The sequence below is a fragment of the Borostomias antarcticus genome (genome assembly GCF_949987555.1).
Source record: "Borostomias antarcticus genome assembly, chromosome: 23".
Taxonomy (NCBI): Eukaryota; Metazoa; Chordata; class Actinopteri; order Stomiiformes; family Stomiidae; genus Borostomias; species Borostomias antarcticus.
The window spans coordinates 8,907,357-8,934,726 of NC_140256.1; the positions used below are offsets into that span (position 1 = coordinate 8,907,357).

At 43.6% G+C, this 27,370-nt stretch overlaps 4 protein-coding genes across 4 annotated transcripts; 3 read left to right on the top strand and 1 right to left on the bottom strand.

Moving 5' to 3' along the window:
* Positions 1-2,767: 2,767 nt before the first annotated feature.
* On the top strand, positions 2,768-4,143 carry myl2b (myosin, light chain 2b, regulatory, cardiac, slow; the record flags this gene model as incomplete). The annotated part of the gene is made up of 6 exons (XM_084456787.1): positions 2,768-2,803; positions 3,045-3,120; positions 3,393-3,497; positions 3,717-3,795; positions 3,885-3,933; positions 4,039-4,143. 6 exons carry the CDS (start codon positions 2,768-2,770, stop codon positions 4,141-4,143), a joined length of 450 nt encoding a protein of 149 aa, XP_084312913.1.
* An 831-nt stretch (positions 4,144-4,974) lies between these two features.
* On the top strand, positions 4,975-8,514 carry ppp1cc (protein phosphatase 1, catalytic subunit, gamma isozyme). The gene is made up of 7 exons (XM_084456973.1): positions 4,975-5,276; positions 5,698-5,829; positions 5,947-6,177; positions 6,399-6,503; positions 7,145-7,368; positions 7,526-7,660; positions 7,966-8,514. Exons 1-7 carry the CDS (start codon positions 5,222-5,224, stop codon positions 8,053-8,055), a joined length of 972 nt encoding a protein of 323 aa, XP_084313099.1. The 5' UTR covers positions 4,975-5,221; the 3' UTR covers positions 8,056-8,514.
* An 857-nt stretch (positions 8,515-9,371) lies between these two features.
* pptc7a (protein phosphatase targeting COQ7 a) lies at positions 9,372-15,944 on the top strand. Its single transcript, XM_084457107.1, has 6 exons — positions 9,372-9,893; positions 11,570-11,749; positions 12,613-12,811; positions 14,221-14,344; positions 14,459-14,588; positions 15,072-15,944. Exons 1-6 carry the CDS (start codon positions 9,692-9,694, stop codon positions 15,128-15,130), a joined length of 894 nt encoding a protein of 297 aa, XP_084313233.1. The 5' UTR covers positions 9,372-9,691; the 3' UTR covers positions 15,131-15,944.
* Positions 15,945-18,447: 2,503 nt separating this feature from the next.
* Positions 18,448-24,942, bottom strand: rad9b (RAD9 checkpoint clamp component B; the record flags this gene model as incomplete). Its single annotated transcript, XM_084457513.1, has 11 exons — positions 18,448-18,573; positions 18,924-19,155; positions 20,923-21,045; positions 21,991-22,055; positions 22,909-23,015; positions 23,340-23,446; positions 23,645-23,744; positions 23,926-24,040; positions 24,174-24,305; positions 24,418-24,488; positions 24,909-24,942. The coding sequence occupies 11 exons, from the start codon at positions 24,940-24,942 to the stop codon at positions 18,448-18,450; spliced, it is 1,212 nt and encodes a 403-aa protein (XP_084313639.1).
* Positions 24,943-27,370: the final 2,428 nt, after the last annotated feature.

Sequence of the window (27,370 nt, forward strand, 5' to 3'; positions counted from 1 at the left end):
GTGGCTCGAGGGTGGGAGTGAGATGCAAGCCTCATAAAAATATAATAACATCGTAGTTAGCTGTGATTTATCTGAAAACTTTACATTCAAATCACTATATAGGAGACAATTTCATGACAATATTGCTGCGACAATAAACCCAGTGGGCTATGTGTGTAATGTAAATGTGCTGTCCCCAAGTCTGACAGATCAGTCTTACACTCACAGATCTCATTATGCATCATATTGATCAGTCAAAGTTACATATATTGTGTTTTGTTTATGTCTAATTTCCAATGTGCATGTGCAGTGAATGCAAAAACCCACCAGGTGATGGTCAGTGTGATGCCATTAGTAGTATAATATAGTTCTAGAGATAATTAGCATTAAGAGGAGGCTGGACAGGCAAAATCTTTTGACGCCCACGTGTTTCGCTACAGGCTCATTGTCTCCTTTATCAGTTTTAAACATAAAGGAATGTGTTGCTGCCACCACCTACTGGACAATGGTAGTAAAAGTAATTAAAAAAACAAGTAACAAGTAACAAGTAACAAGTGTGTGTGTGTGTGTGTGTGTGTGTGTGTGTGTGTGTGTGTGTGTGTGTGTGTGTGTGTGTGTGTGTGTGTGTGTGTGTGTGTGTGTGTGTGTGTGTGTGTGCATGCGTGTGTGTGTGTGTGTGTTGTGTTCTGACATTGGGCAAATGGTTATCCCTTGGACTTAACACCTCTAATGGGGGAAAAGTAATCCTGTATCATTAGACATCCTAAGATTTCTGCATAAGGGTGCTAGAAATACTGAGAAGAGCATGACATCAGCCACCTTGTCAAAGAGCTCATGTTGTTTAGTTTGACATCCAAACCACTTGGCCAGCACATGTTTTAATGCATCTAACTCTTTTAAGAGCTCTATAATTACACTGTGGATAATTTGATAACTGTAATGTGTTATCAACCTCATTCTTGCTTTTTTATCCTGGTAGAACAATAAGTGACTCAAATGTTGTGGTTGTGAACAGCATGCTGTGTTTGAACTTCACCTAGACCAAGTCATCAATATAATAGAATATGGAGGTTCAAACAAAATTGTGACTTCCCCTTTATTGTGAAACGCCTCACATCACAGTTTAGTTTTCATCCTTGTGGGACAGGAATAGGACAACTGGCGGATGGAACCCAGCAAGTGGAGCCTGCCAATCCAACCTACTGCTCTGCGCTCTGTTATTCTTGTGTCTCAATAATGTGATGGAGCACTGGGCTACGGCCTAAATCCCATGTTGTTAAAATACTGGACAATGGACCAAGGGGCATGGCATGGGGCTTGTCCTCCTCACCTGTGACACTGCCTAAAGAAGGCATGGTTTATTTATAGCCTATGGGCAGTCACAGCTAGGGTGGCGGGGGCATCAGTATATATCTAGTACTGGGTGACAATACTGTCCGATCATAAGGCATCAAGGACCGTTCTTTGTCCTTCTCCAGCTTCCGTACAAGAAGATGGTGAGTTTGTGCTGCTACTCTTGATGCTCTAAGATGCTCTTATTGTCTACTTCAGGTTTAGACAGCCAAGTGCATTGCAGGTATGGGTTCTTGGATAGGAAACCTTAGTTGGAATGAGAATCAATCGATTGCACTGAAATGGATTGCTTGTCAAAGAGGTAGATGTTCACGAGTTATGCTTTTGGTTTCATGACATTTATGGGGTCTATAATTTGGCACATGTTGGCAGTTTGGTAGATGAAGAAGAGCCATGTTCCAAGTACATTGAATGGGAACATGTGTCATTAACCAGGTAGTTTAGTTTAGATATCTTTACACTTCATTCTATAACACACTATAAGAGTTTTGTCTCTCTTCACTGTGGATAGACTAGGACTAGGATTAGGAAAACCTTCTATGTTGACTGGGGATTAACCCAGTAACTGGTTAATAACACATTTAAATATTTTGTGTGTATTTTGTGTCAGCTAAGAAACAAGCAATGACAACTTCTTTTAAGATATTATTAGTGATATATATAAGATATTCTTCTAAGATATTTATTGGTGAAGCAGCCTGAAGGGGAAACATTTACATACATAATGCCCCTGGTCATGTGCTTGTATTTGTGTGCATCCTCAAATCTGACTCAAAGCAGAAAATCTCCAACGCTGAGAGACACTATGACCTTGATTTTCTAGGCACAACTGTTTGAGTAATCCACTGCGAGCGATAGACAGCAGCTGTCACGAGGCCTGTGAATCCAGGCAGTGTGATGTCATCAGAATGCATTCCCTTGCACTGTTTTCACGGTTCCGTGACAGTCGTGTAAATAGCTCTGCATAATCCTGCATGAGATTTCCACTGGAACGTGGCTCAGTGCATCCCCCTGTCACCGCCCAGGCACCGTCCGGTAATCCCTCATCTGATCCAGGGGCTCCCAGAGCCAGCGGACCACTCCCTCACCATGCTAATTATAATTCCATAAAGAGGAGGCAGTGCTGATATTTAACAAAAACAGCAATTAACAGAAAATCACAGCAATTTTAAGATCACATTAAGAAATGTGTGCTACTGCATCAATTTTGTCCATTGTGCAATATTAACAGCGGTCAAGTTAGCTGAAATTAGTTTATTGACATGATCACAAAGGTATCAGCAAAAAAACAACAATTCATCAAGAACAAATACAAACAATCACTGGTTCATCATAGAGTCAGATGTATTGGATCTAATTAGAGTTCTTTTATCATGCCCAGGCACCCAAGAAAGCAAAGAAGAGAGCAGAAGGAGCCAACTCCAATGTGTTCTCTATGTTCGAGCAGGCCCAGATCCAGGAGTTCAAAGAGGTTAGTGCTCTTATTACCAACAGAGAGAGAGAGAGAGAGAGAGAGAGAGAGAGACAGAGACAGAGACAGAGACAGAGACAGAGACAGAGACAGAGACAGAGACAGAGACAGACAGACAGACAGACAGACAGACAGACAGACAGACAGACAGACAGACAGACAGACAGACAGACAGACAGACATAGATACTGTACATAGTGCACAAAGTGCCCCAGCACTAACAATCATCAACTTTCCACAGGCCTTCACTATCATGGACCAAAACAGAGATGGCTTTATAGACAAGAATGACTTGAGAGACACATTTGCAGCTTTGGGTAGGTTGAAGCTTGTGTGTGTGTGTGTGTGTGTGTGTGTGTGTGTGTGTGTGTGTGTGTGTGTGTGTGTGTGTGTGTGTGTGTGTGTGTGTGTGTGTTTGTGTGTGTGTGTGTGTGTACATGCATGCATATGTGTGTAAGCATGCACGCCTGTGTGTCCATTACATAAATATCTGTTAGAACTTCCATCTTGACATTGTTATCCTATACTTTGCATGGTGACTGTGTCATGGTGTCAACTCGGTGTTCCCTAATCTCCGTTTTTTTCCCAGGCCGTTTAAATGTGAAACAAGAGGAGATTGATGAGATGCTGAAGGAGGCCCCAGGACCAATCAACTTCACAGTCTTCCTCACCATGTTTGGAGAGAAGCTAAAGGGTGAGGAAATCTTTTAAACAGATATATATTCTGCTTTCATACCTATTGCAATTTAAGAGCCACCAACAAGAAGTGAGAGGTCAGAGCTTTCACCATGAATAATCCTTGAGATAGATTTGATGTATATGCTTGCCTTTTCATCTTATAGGGATTGAAAGGGTGTTGAAAGTAGTCAGTAGTAGTTTCACCAGACGCCGCCTCCTGTCATTCCCTCCTAAGGTGCCGATCCAGAGGAAACCATCCTAAATGCTTTCAAAGTCTTTGATCCTGAAGGAAAGGGGACCTTGAAGAAGGACTTGTGAGTGGGCATACACATATAGTCTTACTGACAGGATGAGGCGTAAATACATTAGACTTTTATACCACCCCTATGGTTTCTCTTCACAGTGTGACCCACATGCTGACGACACAGGCTGATAGGTTCTCTCCTGAAGAGGTCAGACCAACCACTCAAAATGTGGCATTATGATATACCTACGTGTACACCCATACAAAACCATACCATGTAGTAACTCATGTTCTTTTTACTCCATCCACTCAGATGGAACAGATGTTCGCAGCGTTTCCTCCAGATGTTGCTGGGAACTTGGACTACAAGAACTTGGTCTACATCATCACACATGGAGAGGAGAAGGACCAAGAATAGATCCATCCCCCTTCCTGCTTGTCTCTCCTATTGTTCTGCTCCTATGTTGTGTATCAGATCAGTGTGTGGACAACATATGAGACATCCAAGGATAGTCAACTTGTAGAAATAAAATTCTAACCGAATACCACTGTGAATCCCAAGTTTCAGCTGCAATTCTAATGATCCATTTTTTGATTATGTGAACACTAGACAGGCATGTTCAAATATTTCAATAAAATGATTTACTGGCTGTGTGTTTATTGTTATGTGGTCCATGGGGGTCCAACCTCACATTATGTGAACAAGAATGATATAATACTGAAGATTGGGGGCCATTAGTGATAGTATGAGCGGTTGTAGCTCTGGAGGTAGAGCCTGTCGTTCAATGATCATAGGTTCCAAATCTGGCTCCTCCTGACGAAGTGTCCTTGGGCAAGACACTGAACCCCAAATTGCTGCCAATGAGCCATTGGTGTGTGAAGGTATGTGTGAATGGGTGAATGAGAGGCCTTGTAAAGCGCTTTGGATAAATGCGCTAAATAAGTGCAGTCCATATACCATTTATAGTAGGGAGGATAGGGAGTTGAGTCTGATACAAGCAATCCTACACATGACACTGTGGCACCACGTAGGGCCGGGGCTGGTAATATCAGGGGAGGTGGTACAGTGGGTGGTAGGCTGCCTACAGCCTAGCCTGGGCAGTGTGGCCTTCCAGCACAGCAGATGGCAGCAGCTGGCAGATTCACCGCTGCAGATCAAACGCCTTTGTAGAGCCCAGCAGTAGGTGTGGCTAATAATGTGACAGAGGCATCGCTTGCTAACGCGGCTAACACAGCTAACACAGCGGCTAACGCACAATATAGTGTCCCGGTGAATTGAATATTTCATGTTGCTTTGGGGAAACCTGAGATGTCAAAGTAGCTATCTATATCTATTTTACATGTAGAATACTATTTTAGAAGCAGGGTGTAATTTGTCCTCTTTTGGATAACAGAACGAGCAATTTCAGGAAGCTAATATCTTCTAGATAGCTAATCGTTAGCTTGTAGCCAACAAGCCCCTGCAGCTCTCACTCAGCCAGTTTTACTGCGTCGCCATGGCCGATGTTGACAAACTAAACATAGACAGTATCATCCAGCGTCTTTTAGAAGGTAATGGGAATGTTTTACACTCTGTTTTTAGTCTGGCTTTCAAACATGTTAGTGCTAGCCAACATTTTATTGTCATATTGATGTGGCTGGTAGGCTAGTGCTACTATAGCTAAGCTTTAGCCAGCGCACTAGCTAGCTAACGTATGATAGCCTACTGTTGGTGCTCTGTCTCTGTAGCTAAGGTTCAGTTTAAGTACAGTTCTTCATCAGCGAGTTGCGGACACTGCCTTACTGTATTAACTTGCATTATTTGTACCATTATCGTGATCATGATCATGCCTTTGCTGGCTCGGACGGCTATTTCCTGCAATTTACTGACAGCTAGTAAATCTGCTGATCCACCAACATGTCCTGATGGTTGTAGTAAGGTCCAGTAAGATATTTGTTCTTGACTGCTTTATCTGGATTTCTTCTTTCCTAGTCAGAGGAGCTAAACCTGGGAAGAATGTCCAGCTGCAGGAGAACGAGATTCGAGGACTGTGCCTCAAGTCCAGGGAGATCTTTCTCAGCCAACCAATTCTGCTGGAGCTTGAAGCCCCCCTCAAGATTTGTGGTGAGCTGATTTTTAGAATTTAAAATAATGTCTGAACACTTTGATGATATGTACATAGCTCACTTTAGACCCAATTAAAAACCTGTGCCACTTGAAACTGCAATTTGCTTTCTACAGGTGACATCCATGGGCAATATTACGACTTATTGAGGCTGTTTGAGTATGGGGGCTTCCCTCCAGAGAGCAACTACCTATTTCTGGGAGACTATGTGGACAGAGGGAAGCAGTCTCTGGAGACCATCTGTCTGCTGCTGGCCTACAAAATCAAATACCCAGAGAACTTCTTTCTGCTGAGAGGAAACCATGAGTGTGCCTCCATCAACAGGATATATGGATTCTATGATGAGTGTGAGTTATATCAGCCAGCTTACTTCATTTGCATTTACTTTTTCATTCCTGTTGCTTGCATCTCCTGGCTCACTTTTAAGGAATAGTCACTCTAAATAGGCATAGCAACACATCAATATGCATTGACTCTCTAAGACAGTATATAGCATAATATAGCATAATGATTTTTGACTGTGTACTGTCCATTTTGTCCTGAAATCCTTTATCCAATTTTCTTATAGGTAAAAGAAGGTACAACATCAAGCTCTGGAAAACGTTCACCGACTGTTTTAACTGCCTCCCTATTGCTGCCATTGTTGATGAAAAGATCTTCTGCTGCCATGGAGGTTGGTATTCTGTCAGACATGGAGGTCACAACAAATACTTCTGACCTCGTTTGACCCTGAGAAATGCTCCATTTACAGTTTAGACAGCTTAGAATGGAAACAGTATTGCATTTTTACTTAATTTTGCACCACCAGTTTAGTTTATACAGTTTATACAATACATAATCTAGGGTTGAGTTTTTTGGTCAGATTATTATTGATTTCAAGCAGCTGGTGTTCAGAGTAGCATGGTTATTTAGGGAAATGTAGAATGGCATGAGAACATTTTGAATTTGATCTCTAATTTCAGTTGAATCATTAGCATAAATACCCATACATTTACTTAAACTGTCAATTTAAATTTAAATGTAATCTCACTTTAATAAGATTATACTGATTGGAATTGACCTCAACAATCTCTATTGTTTCTCAGAGTTTGATTCAGTTTAATCAGCATTAGCATAAACACCCATTTGAGTATACCCAGTTGAGTATATCATGGAGGCGGCAGTAACATTTCACTGTAGATTATACACTGTACTATATACATGTGACGTAAAAATCTGAATCATACATTTACTGAAACAGTCAAATTTAATTTCCATTTAATCTCACTTTCAAATACTGATTGGAATTAACCTCAACAATCTATTATTTCTCAGGGCTGTCACCAGACCTTCAGTCCATGGAGCAGATCAGACGTGTCATGCGCCCCACTGATGTCCCAGACCAGGGCCTCCTGTGTGACCTACTCTGGTCTGATCCAGACAAGGATGTCCTGGGCTGGGGGGAGAACGACAGGGGTGTGTCATTCACCTTTGGTTCAGAGGTGGTGGCAAAATTCCTGCACAAACATGATCTGGATCTGATCTGCCGTGCCCATCAGGTACAGTAAATCAGGGTGCTTTCAAGTGCTACGTTTGTATCTAAACGCAGTCTTTACTTGATGTTGCATTACATAAAGTTTCTTAATGTATCTTATGTACTGTATCTTAATTATGTTCTCTTTTTTACCCTGCTCCACCGTTGCATTTCCTGGGCAGGTTGTTGAGGACGGCTATGAGTTCTTTGCTAAGAGACAGCTGGTGACGTTATTCTCTGCACCCAACTACTGCGGGGAGTTTGACAATGCTGGTGCCATGATGAGTGTGGATGAGACCCTCATGTGTTCATTTCAGGTGCGGCCGGTTGTCTTATCACAGTGATGAAGATTTTAAGTATTTACTTAAGATATTACATAGTAAAACACACTAGCAAGAAGTAATGCTGATTGTCCCCCTAGTAATAACTTGTTAATGGGATAAATGATTAGTGTTTAACTACAGTGTGTATGGCGAGTATGGAGGTGAGAAGTTATGTATATATTATGTAACAATCATATTATGATTATATTATGTATTATTGAGATAAATCAGTGCTGTTGTTGCCTAATGGCATTGGTGGTACATCATCTCGCATCACTCTTGATTTATTCTTCTTGTAGATTTTAAAACCAGCTGAGAAGAAGAAGCCAAATGGCAGCCGTCCAGTGACACCTCCTCGCAACATGGTCACCAAGCAAGCCAAGAAATAAGATGGCATGAGTGGAGTTACGTCTCACTCCCTGTCCTGCTTTCGTCTTTTGCATTTGAAGGGATGGTTGCCCTTTGCTGCCAATATTGAAAAGATATCCACACCAACCTGATGAAAGCAAAATGTTTTGTTGTTTTGTCCACAAAGGTATTGGATATGTCACCATGAAACCTCAGGTGTTTTTGCACTCCATTGCAATTAGTCTTTGCCACATATGACTGTTCAATCAGGAACAATGTACCAATATGGCAGATAACGCACAGGAATGCCTTGTTTGAAGCTGTGCACAGTTTGTTCTAATTTCTTTCATGTGACCTATTTTTCTGTCATCACTTGTCTTTAACTTTCAATGATGAAAATTAATGGTTCTGAAACAATTGTGGTTAATATCACAAACACTTTATATCTGTAGAACTTTCTTTATCATAGGACATGAACCTGCACTCTTGACTGCGCCTGCATCATCACCATTTTTAAATAAGTGTTGTGCTGAATTGAATGAATTAAAGCATTCTTGTAATGTCTAAATCTTTCTAATAAACTTTTAGCACATTTTAGGGGGAAATTGGCATTTGAATTTTATTACATAACATTGCAGTCATTTAGCAGACACTTTTATCCAAAGCGACTTACAATAATTGCATTTAACTAGGATGTCAGTTTACTACTACTCACCATAACTCATAAGTGCATCTTCATTCTAAACAAGAAACTTAAGAGCATAATCTAGTGCTAAGGCCAAAGTACAAGAATGCTGGGGGTATTCTGCAGTGACATCCCTTTTCCTTAATTCTAAAGAGATGCATGACAAAGGCCTACAGCAAGATGTAAGGTCAAGCGTACGCAACGTAATGCATTGTACACTTCCAGGGGCACAAACCTCTTGGAAGACAACAGAAAGTGTGGTTCTATGGTAGTGTTCTGCCACAAGGGGGTGCTAACCCCATTGTAACATTTTGACGTAAGAATGCATAAAATATGTTGGTAAAATTGATTTGTGAAGGAGACAGTTCCAAGGACAAAATATGCTGCTCCAATCATTCGCAAATGAAGGGTTTAAATCCCGAGCATTATTAGGAAATTATGTACTGTACCGACCAATAAACCTTGATAATATTTAGCAGGTAAAAAAATCTATAATGCGGAATAGATGTCATATAAACCGTCGTTGACGTTAGTATAACGTTCATAGTTTGGAAGTGGAGTAATTTCCATATAAGGACATACAAATTGCGTAATCATGTTGACGTCAGAGCTGTCACAAGACCTAGCCTGAGGGAGGGATATGTTATGTAGCCAGCTAGTACGCAAGGAACGTTGCCCTGGCACCATGGTTGTGAATGAATTTCGTTTGGGATCTGGATGTGTGGTTTCTACTGAGTTAACGGGATATTGTCGCTGAATCCTCAGTGAATAGACTTTTAAAACACGATTCGGTGAGCCGAGTGCTCAGTGTGTCGTTAACTAACGTTAGCTAGCTAGGCTAGCTACCTAGCCATCGGCTTTGTCTACGCGGCAAATGTTATTGTCAGGTTAGCTCGGCTGTGCTAGCAAGTCAGGATTTGGTGCCTATCGACGCTAAGCTAGCTAGATTGCTAGCTTGGCAAGTTAGTTGACTAGGAGTTGGTGGGTAGGTGATGTTGTCCTTACTTTCGTACGGTAGACTAGTTGCCAGAGCTGTTATTGGCGGACTTTCTCAAACAGATGGCCGCGATTACAGCCTGGTAACAGCAAGCTGCGGTTTTGGTAAAGATTTTCGCAAGGGGATTCTGAAGAAAGGGATGTGTTACGGTGACGACGCCTGCTTCATTGCGCGACACAGATCTGCTGATGTTCTGGGTGAGTTAGCTAAAACAATACAGACAGGTATAACCTCAATGTACTGTAAGAGACGTGATTGTTCTGATTGACAACATATATACCTAACGTTCCCCAGGCTATAACAACGGGATGGCGATCATGATAGACGTGCACAAAACATGAGACGCCTTTAAAGCCATGCATTGAGTCTATAAATTAGTAGTTTATGAACTTATGAACTAAACTCCTTTACATTTTGGTTACAAGTGAGCCAAACAGTGCACCTTGGAGAGAGCATGGCGCTACTGTGTTGGTGACGACACCCAAACATGCATTTCTAATCACAGATGATTGTTGGAACAAAGAAATATGTATCTACACCACAGGAAGTATCTAGCCATAGATTTTGATTGTGTTGGCATGGTAGATGGGCTCATGATGCCCCAAGCTACAGTGTGCTTGGAATAAGAGTTCAACGTAGATAGAACTGTATGACTCCAAAATAGTATCCTATAGAGGTCGCTAAATGTTTCTGAGTATATCTTTTGTCAGACTACTGCAAAGTGTCAGACAGCATCACCCATTACTGTGCTTGAGTGTCTACATTCTAGGCCCAGTTCGGCATAGGAGGAAAACCTGCTCTTTATGCTGGTGTCTGCTACTTTAAGTTACTGTATATTGAAACAATGCACTTCCTTTAACGTTAATCTACTGAAAGATTGATGTGCTGCTCTGTTAGAGTTTTGAAGCTTTCAATTGTCAAATTAGGTTTTGAGTGTTATGTTCAGAGCAGCCACTCTTTCTAAGGTCAATTTCTCATACTCAAAGAAGACCTGGCAGGCAAGTAAAGGAACTTTGGTTGGTTCAGCCACAAGTGTTACCGGGGCTTTTCACACAGCCACATTGGAGCCCTGGGTTCACACACAAGTACAAGTTCATCTCTTCTTGATTTGTGAAACTCAGGTTGGCAGAGAGAGAGAGAGACACACAGACACACAGACACACACACTCACACACACACACACACACACACACACACACACACACACACACACACACACACACACACAGGGAAAGGACCGTCCATGTATGGTCACTAATGTCTGTTGGGAGCAGCTGGACAGAGTTGCCGTTCTAAGAAAAACTTGGACTCTGAGACTGTTCCCACGAGAGGCAGGCTAACAAACACTGTGTTTTCATGCTCTGTGCTTGTATGGCAGGCTAAGACTAAACCCTGAGCTGGCGTGTGGCTTTGCTTACTCTTGTTAACACTTCCAGTCAGTCACCATATTATGCGTGCATCCCTAAAAGTGTTTCAGCACTAGAGACTGTCTAAATAACTGGAGAAATCATGTGAGGAAACAGGCCGCTTCATTTTATGTGACAATTCTGAAGCAGACAAAGAAATGCACATTCTCTGAAGTGTCCATGGTCTTCGTCTGAGGACTGTCTTGCCCTGCACTTGGTGTCCTGTTTGTGTTTCGGTGAAAGCGTCCCATTGTTTCTCCCATCACAGCTGCATTACGTCCAGTAGCCTTCTTGTTTCCTACCACCAACAGCCCTTCCTTTGCTGGGAGACTCAGGGCCAAGATGGCAACCATACTAGGGCCAAGATAATGGACAACATCTTGCAAAATTTAAATGACAATATAGCCATCCTGTTTTTTTGGCCAATGTGACTCTATAGCCAACTGACTGTGTGTGTGTTTTCACAGGTGTGGCAGACGGTGTGGGTGGTTGGCGGGACTATGGCGTGGACCCGTCTCAGTTTTCAGGGACGCTGATGAAGACGTGCGAGCGGTTGATAAAGGAGGGCCGCTTCGTTCCCAGCAACCCCGTGGGCATCCTCACCACCAGCTACTATGAGCTACTGCAGAACAAAGTGCCCCTGCTAGGTGAGGCAGGCCACCTGAAACACACCCTGGAACACAGGCTCCGTCTCCGGGGAATGCTGCTGAAATGAATCTGATGTTTGGCTTATGCAGTCCAGAACAAAGAAATGTCTTTTCAGCTGCTATGAATGAGATAATAATCACCGTAACACTCATAATTGCTCGTTATAGTGTTGGGATAGGCTGTTTATTTTACTCTCTCTGGTTTGGTGGTTGGATTTTTTCGTCAAAAGTCACAGATCAGCTTTGTCATGCAGTTTCACCTACCCTGTCTAGACTAGGCCTGTCTCTAGTACTATGTTTTGCACTCTATATCTTTCCTAGATCACATTGCTTCACTGTTAACAGCATGCAGTAACATGTGGCTGTATAAAACAAAATCATGCCTCACACAGAGGCTGTATTTTTCCATCCCCTGTTGCATGCAAAGGAGGGGGAAATCTTTTTTTTTTTTTCTTTCCACACAAAAAGAGAACGGTCTTGAATCATACCAGCCGCAGTAATTGTATTACTGTAGAGCCAACAGAGTAGAAAGGGAGTGAGTCACAGAGCGTGCAGGGTTTTGAGGGAGAACCAGAACACATTCTTTTGGACCAGATGAGTCACCAGCAGGGTGTGGCTCTTCGTCCGGGTTGTCCAACAACATCCCCAGAATTGGTTCCACTCTGAATATCTCCTCCGAGATAACGATATCAGGCTGTTTTTGGTTTTGAAGAACCAACCCACCAACAGCCTCAAGTATAACACGTTTGCATTCGTTGTTATTTGTTCAACCTTAGTGTTTTCAGGAACAAGAACAAATATAAAGCAACGGCCACTGAGTATGTACTCTCTGTGTGTGTGTGTGTGTGTGTTTGTGTCCCTAGGCAGCAGCACAGCATGCCTGGTGATCCTGGACCGCCAGAGCCACCGGCTCCACACGGCCAACCTGGGGGACTCTGGTTTCCTGGTGGTGCGGGGAGGGGAGGTGGTGCACCGGTCGGACGAGCAGCAGCACTACTTCAACACCCCGTTCCAGCTGTCCATCGCTCCCCCGGAGGCCGAGGGCGCCGTCCTCAGCGACAGGTCAGACACCGCCATGATGTTTTACACTCATTCGAAACACAAAGTAGCTCATCGGTTCGTGGTTTTTCTAACGTAGCCGGTTTAACTTTGGGCCAGAATTCCCTTCGCTGAGGTTTAGAAACACGTTCTTAAATTATTGAGTGAGGCTCCATTTGCTGTGCAGGCTGAGGAAGAGCTGTCGCCGGTGTGTCGTTTGCACGCCGGTCTTCCGCGTCAGCGAGGAAACGGGCAGGTCGGCCAACAGGCGTTTTGGGGACATCTGGGGCTTTAGTAAGTGTCGGGTACACAGGGGGCTGTGCGCTCCTTCGTTTCACTGCTGTTGCGTGCCAGCAGTAGCAGGCGGTGCAGTGGGGACTGCGACGGGACTGTGGCTGGGAGAGAGCTGGATCTCTGCCACCGTCCCAGCCAGGTCAAAGTCAAAGGACAGAGGGGCGGACGGGGGGCCCACCCCACTGCAGCCAATCCCGCGCCGCCTGGCTCGCAGGCCTTTCTACTCGTTTAATTTTGAACTGGGGAGATTGTTCTGTGCCGCTCGCTCGCGTGCGTTTCTCTCAACTATAGTGAGACGACTCTGCGGTAAATGCTGCAGGGAACAGAGAGTGAAGGCCTATTCACAGCACAGACCTGTGTAACATAGTGGCTAGTTATTGTCAATCCATCAGTAATATGACCTCCAGATCCAAACCTCTGATTTCTTAATCTGATTGTCCAGCGATCATTTCATGTCTGTTTGGATGACAGTGAAGCCTACAGTAGATGTAATTCAGAAGTGTTGATGGAAAGGACAGCATGGCTTCTGCCGCGGCCGTCAGAGTCTGGGGCAAAGAATTAAGGCCGCCTTCCAAGAATTCTACTTGACACTGGATACTGAACTAGACTTGGCGGTGATCTGTACGTGTGTGTGTGTGTGTGTGTGTGTCTGTCTGTCTGTGGTATGTGAGACGCTCTATGAACATGAGAGCAAGGTGTTCTTTCCAAACTCATCTTATGACCATGCCTTTACTGACTTTCAACCATGTAAGCAGTCAAGAGGTTTGTCAGCAGAGTAGCAGCCGTTCTACTACGACTGAAATGAGTGGCATTAGTCTGAAACCTGAAAAGCCCTTGCATTCCTTTTAACAGTTTTCCTACTCTATCAGTTCAGTAATCCAGATCTGGCCGTAGACCTCGATCCTTACGCTGTCTGCGCTCAGAGCAGACGGATTTCCTGGAAGGGGGTGTGAGGGACTGGCAGTCAAGAGATCTCGAGTGTGGGCGGCCGGCCACAGCTTTTGTAATGCTCCTTAATGGGTGCCGTTTCAACATATTGAACTAAGACTCCTTAATCTCCTCACACCCTGTCACCATTCCTCTTAACTCATGGTCTTGTAGTGTAAGAGCTTCACCCTGACTGTTTGTTCCCCCCTCAGTCCCGATGCGGCGGACAGCTCCTCCTTCGACGTCCAGCTGGGCGACATCATCTTGACCGCCACCGACGGCCTGTTCGACAACATGCCCGACTACATGATCCTGCAGGAGCTGAAGCAGCTCAAGGTGCGCCCGTCCTAAACACACAAAACCGTGGCTGCGGTAGTCCGGAGCGTTTTGAGTCAGAGGCATAAGCCATGCCTGGAATGCTAACACATTGTCCTCTGTTATGTTTTCCAGAACACCAACTATGAGAGCATCCAGCAGACAGCCAGGAGCATTGCAGAGCAGGCCCATGTACTGGCATATGATCCCAATTATATGTCGCCTTTTGCACAGTTTGCCTGTGACAATGGACTGAATGTACGAGGTAATGGTCGCTCTTCTCCTTCATTTAAGTGCTTTGCTTTTCCAAGTCCATTTTATCCACTGGTGCTCTGCTTTCGTTTTAATGGGCTCGATGCTGAGGGAAGTAGCTTGTAAGTGGAAAGGGTTCAAGTAAAGATGTATTATTCGTCACATACTAACTACATCATACCAGTACAATGAGCAGTGAAATGTTTTCCACTAGCTCCTAAATGGGCACAATAAGCAAAGTAAAAAGTAGGTACAAAAAATGCAAAATATATTCATGATTGGAATGGAATGAGCTGAAAGAGATGAGTATATGTATTGATCTAGAGTACAATCTTACAGGAGCTAGCATGACAGCGACCGGCCCTACAGTAGTTCCAGTAGAAATAAGGGGCTCACGCTGTTTAACTTCGATCCTTCTATTGCCTTGCTATGATGTTGAACCTCTTCGTCCAGATAACTCATCTTGACCTCTCCCCCCTCTCTCTCCTCTCCTCAGGAGGGAAGCCAGATGACATCACTGTATTGCTGTCTATTGTGGCGGAGTACACGGACTAGAGACTGTATGGAGGGAGTCGGCCTCTCCGCTTTGGACTGCTCCACTTCCTGCTGGTCAGGATTTAGGTCTCAGTGGCTTAATTTTCTTTTAGTGGCTGAGCACTCCCTGTCCTGGCTCTCCTTGGCCACAACATACCTCCTGGATGTGCAGCTGGCTGCATCAGTCAGCGCCACCTCTCTGATGGACTTATGCACCATCCGCCACACTGTCAGAGACTACGTGCGTTAGCTTGAGGGAACGGCAGAATAAACACAGGGCTATGTCCTGAAACCTCTCTCTGGCTAGGCTACTGCAAAGTCTCCATCCTGGAAGTGTTCCAGCTGTCAATAACTAATCCCTAATTCACCGGAATGAAGGACACGTGTGTGTGTGGGAGGCGGAGCTCCCATGCCGGAGGGATAATGCCTTTATTTCCGGCCTGGGGTTTGGATTCGGAGCACAGCTCAGGAGCATCATGCCGGTGGATGTGAAAATGAGCCATAACAACATCGCTCTTAGTGACTAAGGACACGCATAATTGAATTGGGAATTATTTGTTGGCTGAAGGGCAATGCATGTGAGAAGGGCATATGTGTGTGTCGTTCAGTGTGGTGTGATTGGATGTTGTGAAAATGTTCTAGTTGATGTTTGCGAGAGTGTGTATGACATTTAAAATTGTTTAGATCTAGTGGGTTGCATAAAGAGAGGAAAGAGCTTTGCCATATCAGTTTGATTGGAGTCTTGCACTACACAGACGTTTGTCTGCGTTTCTAAAAAAAAAAAAAAAAAAAAAAAATGTCCTTCCCTTTAATTTTACTGCTGTGATGCAAAGTTCTGAGTGTGTTTCAAGGTTATGTGGGTCTGTTGGAGGCCAGATGGTTCTAGTCTACACAGGTATACATGTGGAATGAATGGGTGTCTGTTGGCTACACAGTTCTCAATATCCAGTGGGATACAATGGTAGCAGCCATTTACGCACAATGCTGAAGAAAGCATATCTGAGGATGCTCTCTCAAACAGTAGACATTGGTCAAGTGACCACATGTATTTTTATTGTTTATTTTTGTTTAACGGGATGGGTGTTGACCACAGTATCAGAGTAGCTTTAGGAAGCTTTGTTCACAATCAGCATTTCCTTGTCAGTTCCCCTGCTATAAAGTTTCAATGGCACATCTGAGAAACCATCAGGTCACATGTTTTTAATTTAATCTTTAACTGTAGGTTTAAAAATGTCTACATTCTTTTGCTGCAGATTTGCACTTTGCATTTCCATAACTCATGTGCAGCAACTGCTAGACTTGTTCAAGACTGACATTTCCTTTGAAACATGTAATATGTATATGTTCAAGTATACATTGTGGAGCTGATGTGCCTTGTATCAGGTGTTATTGATAATGGCAAAATTTTACAATTATCCTGTAAACCAATCTGTTAAAATGTTCTGTTTATCATGACGATGTGGTGGTGCTCCCTCACTGCAGGCTACTGGTCAGCCCCCCGGCCCTGGAGGGGTACTTGGTACAGCAGTACAGACTGAGGTAGAGCCATCAGCTGACCCATGTCATTAAAAAAAACAACCAAAGGCACCTGTTTACTGTTCTTGTTGCTATGGGAATTAAGGTGTCTGCACTGGACGGTCAAAACGTGTTCTGAAGCATTATGGCACTGAAGAGGTTGATGACAACCTCACCAGCCTTAACATTTAAAATAACCACACAAGCAACCCCCCGTGAGATGGTACTCTCTGTCAAAGCTAGTTTCTATGTTCTCCAGACCAACCTGACCTGATGGTGACCTTGTTGTCCACCTAGACTTCACCCTCCTGTTTCAAAAGCAAAGTTTGTTACAATGATAGCTGCATGTATCTATATTTTGTGTTTACAGTTCAACAATGCAGAGACAAGATGTGTAAACATGTTTTTGAAGCTGTAAAATATTTAAATAAAGATTATAGTATTTATTATCATGTTTTGCCAGTATTGTTTGTTCTCACGCTATCTAGATGTCAATTTATTGAAGATGTGAAGAGTTGCTCAAGGACACAAGAGTTGACGAAACCGAAGGACTAAACCAGAACCTGGCCTGCTAGGCCACATTGATACTTGGTGTATTTTTGTTCATGGCTGGCTAGCCCCGCAGCTGGTATAGCGTTTGTCGGGTTATTACTCCCGACAATATTGACCTGCATCTCTCTGTTGGCATCACAAGAGGCAATAGTCCCAGCACACCAAAATCAAGGACACCAAAATCAACCTGCTGATCTCCACTGCACAAGTAGAGTAGTGGTCAGTGCATTGGACTCCCACCCAGGAGACCGGGGTTCAAGACCTGGTGGGGATGACTTTATGGGACTATACCCCAAACTTCCACATGTTCATCCTTTCACTCCAACCTTTTTATCCCTTACCTAAATTCCACAGGTAGAGTAGTGGTCAGAGCATTGGACTATCACACGGGACATTCTCAGAGATTACGTCTATGCTGAGCGAAACTCCTCTCGTCTATATGTAGCTAAACAAATGCTGTTGTTTACGTTTTGGATCTAATGTGTCCAGGTGACAAGACCTATCTTAATTTATCAGACATTATTTCATGTCATTTCAATTCACAGCTATTTCAGTGGCATGACCAGCTTCCGTCCTACCAGTCCTGAACAGAAACAAGTCAGCCACGCACATAAACCAGGCTGGACCTGGCCTGGTTCCTGTTATTTTTTGTGTAGATGTTCTCCCTGCCGGGCTGCCTGCCAGCCAACATTTCCCTGCTCTGACTCATCCTCTCCTGTGTCTCGGGGCCAGTTTACTTCAGGATGGGCCTGCTCCCCTTGCAGTTGTGTGTTCTTAAGCAGCTAGGCAAATCAATTGCTAAATAACAGCTCTCCGCTTCCGTGTGCTCTGTATGTTTAGCTACACATTCCTCAGGTCTTTGCCAGTCTGTGAGGCACAAGTTACTATCAACACAGAGGTGTGGCATCTCCAACCAGAAGACCATTCCATCAACATGTTAACATCAACAAGACCGACTCATTCATTTTGGTTGCGTTGTTTTATGGAATTAAACATTAATCAAACCTTAAAGGTACAGTATTGTATTGTACCCGTGTTTCCAATCAGTGAATGACCATTCTAATGTAATGTTGTCAATTGTTGTACTAAAGAAAATTGTCAACAGCGTAAGTTAAATAAAAAAATAAAAAAACTGGTGTAATTATAGCATTTGAAAAAAAAAGAAGACAATTCTGATTAAACTGGTATGGTACTGTACATCTGTGGAATGTGTGGAAAGACTTGGAACAATATTCCACTACACATATTGAATAACAATAACTGTCATAAGGTCAAATGTCATAATGTCTCCTCTCCACTTGTCCATCATCCTCCGTGTCGCTGGCACACGCTAGACTGGGCAGCAAGGATGCGTCCCCCTGCTCAGCAGACAGTGCTCCAAACAGGAGGGAGCCAATCTAAGGACACAAAACAAGACCTGCACATCAAGAGATGAAAAATATAACAGTGCAAAATGCAGGTCAGCAATTTCCTAGTGATTCCGAGGTAGACGGGTAGTCCGTAGTGACAGTGGGAGGTCCATGCAGAGGACTTGCGTCACGATTCACCTTCACCGTGTTTGCCTTTCACAATCACACCTCATATGGTGAGGCAGTAATGTAGTCTGTAGTTCAAGGACACAGAAAAGTACTATCTGTACTTCGGTCCTCAATAGTCGCAGATACTACCAGGATCCTGGCACACAGAGGCTTGAGGGGACAGACGGAGGTCGTTCAAAGTTCAACCTACTTTATCTCTGTTACTGTACCTTGGAGGGCGCCGGAGATCTGAGGGTGCCGGCGCGGTGCTTGTCTGCACAGTGTGCTGCTGAGAATCTGCCCGGGGACTCTGTCCTGATCCGCTCTCTCATGAGGGCAGCACTGCTGAACACTGGGCTTCCCTGGCTGGACGCTACCAGCTCGCCCACAGCGTGGAAACCCTGGGGCGCACTGGCCTCTGCCTCACACGGGCCCTCAGGGAGACCTGCAACACCTCCACACCTGGGACAGCACAGTGAGCCGGTAACTCCCGGGCTTATTCTATTCGGTTTAATCTAAAACCAAAAAGCCAAAAGGGCTTAAAAACATTTGAAGAATTCTACTCTAATAGACGTTCAACATTGTGAGCATGTTGACATTTTATTGAAAAAGCGAAGGATATTTTGCCTGATTACAGATAAGTGGTGTAAGCCTGTGGTGTTGTGCAAATATGTTTAAAACAGCCCTTTGCACTCATGAGCGTGTGGGTCACTATGCTTCGTGAGGCCCTCCGCCTGCACGTGCGCCAGTGTGTGAGTGTGGAAGAGGGGAGGGGTAGAACCAGGGGAACCGCGGTGGGAGGAACCGTGGGGGAGAGAAGAGAGGAAGGGAGCTGGAGGCAGAACTGCGGGCAGGGAGGACATGTTCGCACACCCTCCCAGAGTGACGCCCACCCCCTGGGGTGACAACAGTGTTGTTGGGTTCGGTCTGTGCTCCAGGGCTGCCTGCTGGAGCAATATCACTCAATCCTCTTATGTCTCTCACACAGCCTCAGCAGAAACACTCTGTCCATAAAAACAACTGCACTAGAGAACAAGCACACCGACCAGATAAAGGAGCGCCACACAACAGGAAAGGGAGAGAGAGAGAGAGAGAGAGAGAGAGAGAGGGAGGGAGAGAGAGAGAGAGAGAGAGAGAGAGGGAGAGAGAGAGAGAGAGAGAGAGAGAGAGAGAGGGAGAGGGAGAGAGAGAGAGAGAGAGAGAGGGAGAGAGAGAGAGAGAGAGAGAGAGGGAGAGAGAGAGAGAGAGAGAGAGGGAGAGAGAGAGAGAGAGAGAGAGAGAGAGAGAGGGAGGGAGAGAGAGAGAGAGAGATAGAGAGAGTGAGAGAGAGAGAGGGAGAGAGAGAGAGAGAGGGAGAGAGAGACAGAGAGAGGGAGAGAGAGAGTGACAACAAGCTGGCTCGAAATCTCCTAAAACATCTTGGTTGAAGTGAAAGTGAAAGTACTATGAACAATGTAATGTGAACAATGTGTGTGGTGAGCATTGGGGAAAAGCAGGTATCGTAGCATGAAGAACATACTGTACCTGTACATTTGCTGACAAAGACTAGTGCTACTCAACAGAACTATAAAGAGTGCATACAAAAGTCATTCAGACAATGTGAGTGATCTGTGTGAATGAAGCCCATGAACAGCGCAGCAAATACAGGCCTCTGCTTACTGTATGGACGGCAGCACTGGGGAAACTGGGAAACTGCGTGCTCATCAGGTCAGTGATGACGCCATGGACTCACAGCAGCGCTCACAGACAAGTGACCCAGATGTGCAGAAATCCGGCTTGGACTAGCAGTGCTGCCGACCTCCAGGCTGCCCAGAGCATGGTCACTCAAGAGATGTACGCTAGACAGGGTGGCGGGGAGAGCCACGCGGTGACATCATCGCAGCAGGGTAACAGATTCTTGCGGGGATGTAGAGATTACAGGCTGTCAACGCTGTCTGAGCACGGTCTGCTCAGTGACGGACAGGGCTGAGTGTAACACCACGCCCACGTTTACCTGAATAATCTCACTTGAAACGCAATGTCACATTGCTCTATCATAACGCTGTCTCTGTCTTGTCAAAATAATGCGAGACACTCAATAAAAATTTAACTAGGCTTCATCCTTATAGCTTGTCGAGTATGAAATAAGATGGCTGGAGGTAGATTCAGGTTAAAGAAGTGACGTTGAACGTGGTTGTTTACACAACGCTTGACACACTGTAGATGAGCCATATTGGTGGCGATGGTTACCTGAGAGCAGCAGGAGCTCGGGCCTCGTCCGCCTGGGATGATCTCCTGCTCTCTGGGTCTACCAAAGTGGCCAGCACTACGTTGGCCTCCAGGACCATGTCATCCACACGGAAGCACACTGGCCTGAGGGACAAGGAAAAGTCAAGCTAGCATACATAATACTTCACACCAACACCTTTTCAAGTCAGCCTGGAGCATAAAGGAAATCCACACAATATAAAGGACTGTGTGTATTTGAACCTCTTGAGGTTCAGCCTTATTAAAGGTGCAGTATGCGGCTTGTGATTTCCTATTACACTAGGCTCACCCTAGAGGATTTTTTAAACCCCCGATTCACCGCTCCCGACAATAAGAGGAGAAATCTGGTCTGGGACCTTGGTCGGTACAGATGTTTGGCCTAGATTATGTTGTTATGTGAGGGACTTACAGATCCTTTCTTAAACCTACTGATCTGCTCGCAGACTCATAGGGGCGGCCGTGATAATAGTTTGATATTTAGGAATTAAAATCGGGATAATTATGTGCTCCCTCGAGCACGATAATTTTAATAAAATCCTGTAGTGTGTGATGAGCTACAGTATCATTTTCAAGTCCTGTAGTGTGTGCATGTTTTAGATTAGAGAGAAGATTCTCCTTATGTGTGTGATGCAACCCGATTTCGAAATCGGTTAGGATTTTAAAAATCCTGTAGTGTAAGAGGTGCATTAAACGTAGGAAGATATTTTAAAGATTTTGAAAAATACAACCCACAAAATCCCCGCCCCTCCCTTCAGGCCTCCCTCCAAAGCCACTCCTTCAAACTGGGGTAAACAAATGACACTCGCAACTCTAGGCAGGTAGGTAGGTTGACAAGCAGGTACTGTAAGCCATCTAATCATTTCAAGTTGGCAACTTAAAAAGATTGGACGCACTTATTACAGTACTGCGACTTCCAAAGATTGTCAGGTTGTAATGAGAAATCGAAAACAAAACAAAAAGTGCTTCTGAGCCAAACCGCCTACTGCACGTTTAATCACTGGAAGATGATAGTCACTCACTGGGCATAGTTAGGGTGACCGGGATACTTACTTTCCTGCAGCACCAAAGTGAACAGACAGAGGTAGACAATGTGATTCTGCAAAGGACAGAAATCCCTAAAGTGTAGATTGGAGACAGGTAAACATAATGTTTGGAGCTAACAGCATTCTACTACTACTAACAAAAATACGATGCAATGTCTGCTCCCACTAATGAGAACAACATGACATGGAGGATTGCACACAATAGTGTGTCCAAATTACATATGCTTGGAGTGTATCAGATTCCATGGGGTCAGTCATGGAGAAGGAGTGTACACGTCTCAACTGGACTAACTACGACCACCAGACATCAGAGCTACTAACCCACTATGACATGAAGGAACAGCAGCAATAAAGAGTGGCTCAATCAAAGATCAGCAGCAGCTGCAGTCCAAAGGCTTTACTTTGTAATGAGCAACCTCTCAACGGGGTACCTCTCTAGCAACCTTCCAGGGCATTGGGCTGAAAGGTTAGGTGTCTGGGTATTGGTACACCCTTATTATATTCTATTATTAATGGCACAGTGCTCTAAAGATTCTCAATCTGTGTCTTGCATCAGTGTTTCAAAGGACTTTTGTTTTATTGAGAATAAACGTGTAGGCAAAGCAGAAAGTGGGTGAGATAAGTAAGAGAGTCAACACATACTGGTCTGATTATATCACTAATAATATACATGGTGCATTATACATTAGACATCTGATATAGCACAACTTGGTACATACCGTACAGATCAGTCAATAAGTAAAAATAAAGTTAGTAGGAGAATGTTCACTTGAAAATGATAGGGTCCAGCGCCATAAATATGCCCCATTAAAACACTAAATTACTCTGCATGCATACACACACACACACACACACACACACACACACACACACTCACGTGTGGCTCATGTGACAAAAAAGGGCCCTCCCAAAATAAACTCCTTACCCTCAACTCCTTTAGACAGAAGGTTATTTCCGAGTCCACTCCAACCTGGAAGTAGTCAAACTCGCTTGGATGTAAACACATCTGAGTGTGCATGGCCTTCAGGTGATCTGCCCCCAAACCCCCCAAACCAAACATGTTCAAATTAAATATGTATATAGGTCAGTTTTCTATATGCCTACTAGGGATGCACTGATAGCATTTTTTCATTGCCAATACCGATTCAAAGTACTGTATGCTGATACCATGTGTGGATACTACAAGCTACAGTATAGTATGGCTGAGTAATGCTAAGTAAACATCAAAAGTCTACATTGTCATAATTGAGAGGTTAGCCATCCAAAGCAATGACTGAAATAATCAGAGAAATTTAGAGCCAATATCGGACTGATTCGGGGGATCGTTAATGCCTATATAAAACAGACACATCTTACCATCCCCCTCTTCAAAGTAATTTGTCAGATTCACCCTCAGAGGAGACATGGACAGAGTAATCTCCTCTTGAGACACTGGAAAGTGCATCACCATGTCAGCCAGTAGTCTAGATAAAAGTAATTATGTTGTCTTTAGCAAATATAGAATGGAAAGCACAATAAAAAATAGTTGAATCACATAAAAATGATGGGCTAAATTGAACACAAGAATTTATATATGGCTTAATCTGAGAGCAGACTGTTTGCTTATTCATAAGCCTACAAGTAACAAGTGCAGAGGAGGTTGGGAGCTGGCATGAGCTAACCTGGCCTGAGCCTTCAGAATGTTGGGGCAGAGCTGAGAGGGGAACACAGCCTGCAGAGCCTCACTCTCATGGAAACCCAAGTTGTGGGTTTTAGTGATACCTGTTGTAAGTAGTAAAGGGCATCTTTGGACACACTGCCATCTAGTGTCCTAAAAATGCCATGCCATCTAAATGACAAGGAATCCTATTTTGATCAACCACTGAATGAAAAAGGACAGAAAATGTAAATCATGAAGTCATCTGATGTCAATGTATGTGGATGTAGTAGTAGGGCCTCCTACCATGTCTGCAGCAAAACTGGAACATCACACGGTTCTCTGGGATGTTGATGGATATTTCACACCTGTCCACATTACGCTCAATAGTAGCCAAGCACCGAAACAGTGGGAGCACTGACTGAGGTAAATTGATAAAATGCGTCTATTAGATTAACCTAAATACAATGTGTTACACCATATAAATCAAGACAGCAAAACATATAATGTTGCTGATTCATCAAATAATGACCATAGAGCAGCTGGACGTTTACCTTTATGACCAGTTTGCATTTGATAGTTCCACATTCCTGGTCTGGGTCTGGCCTGTAGTACTGGAAGAACAGTGGCGAGAAGAGGAAGCAGGCATAGGCAGAATGGGCTGAGTTCACAGACCTCACTGCCAACTTCAAGAGACCAGACCAAGTAAATGGAGATAAAGGGTCAAGAGGTTAATAGGATGACTAGATACCACTTTGTACTGATAAGACTTTCTAAAAACAAAGCAAAGGCTCCTACCCCTTTCACCATAGGGTCCAGCCATAATTCATCACCTATGCGTGACAGTGCATGGATAGCCTTACCAAACACTGTAAAATGACATGACAGAAGACTTTAGTGTTATCAAAAGAATATAATTCTTATGCTAGTCCGCCTTTGGCCTAACTAGCAAGCATTTTGCCTCAGGTGACCAAGCCTCAACTGGTAGCTAACAAGTTACCATGGCTTGGAGTAAGCTAAGCTAACTGTACAGCTACTGGCGCCCGGTACTAAACTTACCTCAGTCGGTGACTCAAATAAAATATGTTACCTACCTATGTAGCTAACTATGTGACGTGATTAAGCTATAGCTAACGTTAACTACTGTAGATAGCCTACTGTAGCTTTTCGACAAAAATTAACTACCTGTATCTCTCAACACTTTGAGACTGTCTTACAATGAAAAGGGCTAGGGTTAGCTTCATAAATAAACGGAACTATTTATGTAGGCTATTATTATAATGACATACCTTTCACACCGTTTCCCTCAATGACACACCTCATTTCTATACATTTGGGGTGCAATGTCTCCCTATAGTGTAGCCCCGCCTCCACTCACCCCAGGACTCTGACTGCAGTCAAGCTAGCCTTAAAGTATGACACCTCAAGCGAGGTGTCTGGTGGCAGAGCCAACTCCACCAGAGAGTCAACATGCATTTCAGGTCTTCATGTCATTACAATATATCACAACTAGAAAGGTTGCTCAAAGAGCACAGGTCTACGCCATGGATGTATTAGGTCTACGCACATGAATGCATGTTGTTGGTGTAACTAATGGTTCAAGTCACCCCTCGGTTTATATGTAATAGCCTACCACAGGATTCAGACTATGGAAATGTAATTTTTCCTTATACAGTCACTGATTTGTTTCTCATTAATCATATTATTTTGTTTTAAATGTATAGAATGATAAGATGGTTGCTTAAACAGTAAATAATTAAAGGTATAATATGTAGTAGTATGTGGATTATTTCCCCCATCTAGTGTCTAAAGATAAGAACTGCAACAACACAACGTATTGGTTGCCAAAATGCCAGAGAATGCACTGTTTCAGACATACTGTGATAAGATCTTCACTCCGAGAGGAACATAATGTTACACTAAGCAGTAATCACAATCAAGTATTTCAGAGTGCCATGTAATAAGTTATGTTAGATGTTGTAGTGTGGAGATAACGTTAGGTCTGGCTATGCAGATTCCAAGAAAGATAACGATAGCTAGTTAGCTATCTTACCGGTCTAGTACAAAAGTAGCCATGTCCATGCGACTTTATCCCATGAAAGTCCATAAACTCCGTCCAACGAGCAAAGGCTGGCCCGATATTTATCCGACTTTTGCTCCTTCTTCGGTCACTGAGCTTTTGAGATTCGTATTGCACGGTTCACCGGGGCTCAGGCGGAGAAGCAGGACAACAAAACCCATTTTACCAAACGTTTAGCTGAAAAGAGTGAGCGGAAGTGGACGGAAAAGCTGCAGTCACACACACACTTGATGCTAACCAACATCTATAATGCTGCTAATTCATGGAAGTATAACGTTTGCTGGCTACCGCTAATCTCACAGCGGTGAAGCTAGAATAGTACCTGGCAGTACCAACACTGTAATATTATTGGCTGTTATGATATCAACAGTGCCATTGTCAGGCCGTCAAAAATTCATAATGTAATAATTTCAGACAAAATATCATTTTTCATGGAAAAGCAATACTTTTACTCTGCATCCTTCGCAAAGCCCTATGAAAAAATGTTTATTTTAATCCACATATAACATATTATACCTTTAAAGTTGATATCCAAGTTGATATCTAAAGCCGATTTGACTGATTGTAAAGAAGAGCCAACGGCCTCAAAACAAACAAAAAACAAAAAAACAGATCACTCGGTCACACCCTGAGGTGGTCTGCTAGCATTCTGAAGTGGAATTGTTGTGGCATTATGGGCGATCTCATTTTAATCCTAATCTGAATTTGGTGGAAAGTAGTAGGTCATGTAGGACAATTTAGAGGGCCTTTATTTTGAAATGGCATATCAGAGTGTACTAAATGCCACTGAGCGACACCCTGATGTGTTCTACTACCACTCTGAAGTGGAAATGGAGTGGCAATATGGGCGGTCTCCTTTTAATCCTAATTTGAAATTGGAGGAAAGTAGTATGTCATATAGAACAATTTAGAGGGCCTTTATTTTCAAATACCACATCAGAATGCCCTGAAAGTCACTACTTGACACTCTGAGGTGTTCTCCTACCACTTTGAAGTGGAATTGGTGTGGCATAATGGGGGTCTTATTTTTATTCTAATCTGAAATTGGAGGAAAGTAGGAGGTCATAGGCTATAGTACATTTTAGAGGGCCCTTATTTTGAAATGCCACATTTCTTCAACATCTCTGGGTGACACCCTGAGGTGGTTTGCTAGCACTCTGACATGGAATTGTTGTGGCATTATGGGAGGTCTCCTTTTAATCCTAATCTGAATTTGGAGGAAAGTAGTAGGTCGCGTAGGAAATTTATACGTTTTTTTATTACTATTTTATTAGTTATTTTGAAACTATTTTATTGGTTATTTTGAAATTGCACATCAGAATGTCCTTTCACTTCCTTAATCAAACCATCGTTGACTTCACTAAGTAAATGAACGGTGGCATATCTCAGTTTCTACAAGAGAAAAGATTGACCGTAATTTACCGTAATAACGATTGTGTTTGCGCAATGGGGAATTGACGGTGGCCCACATGCCTTCCATTTCCCGAATTGAAGGCTGGCTTGACCGCAGTGGACTCTGCTACCTCTATCAGTGACATGTATGCAGTCAGTGAATGAATGAGTGACAGTTATAGACAATTCGTACCCAATGTTGTATGTTTAATGTCAAATTATAAACACACAATAGACAAAGGCACACAAAATATTTCAAAACGTTACAGAAACTTCCCA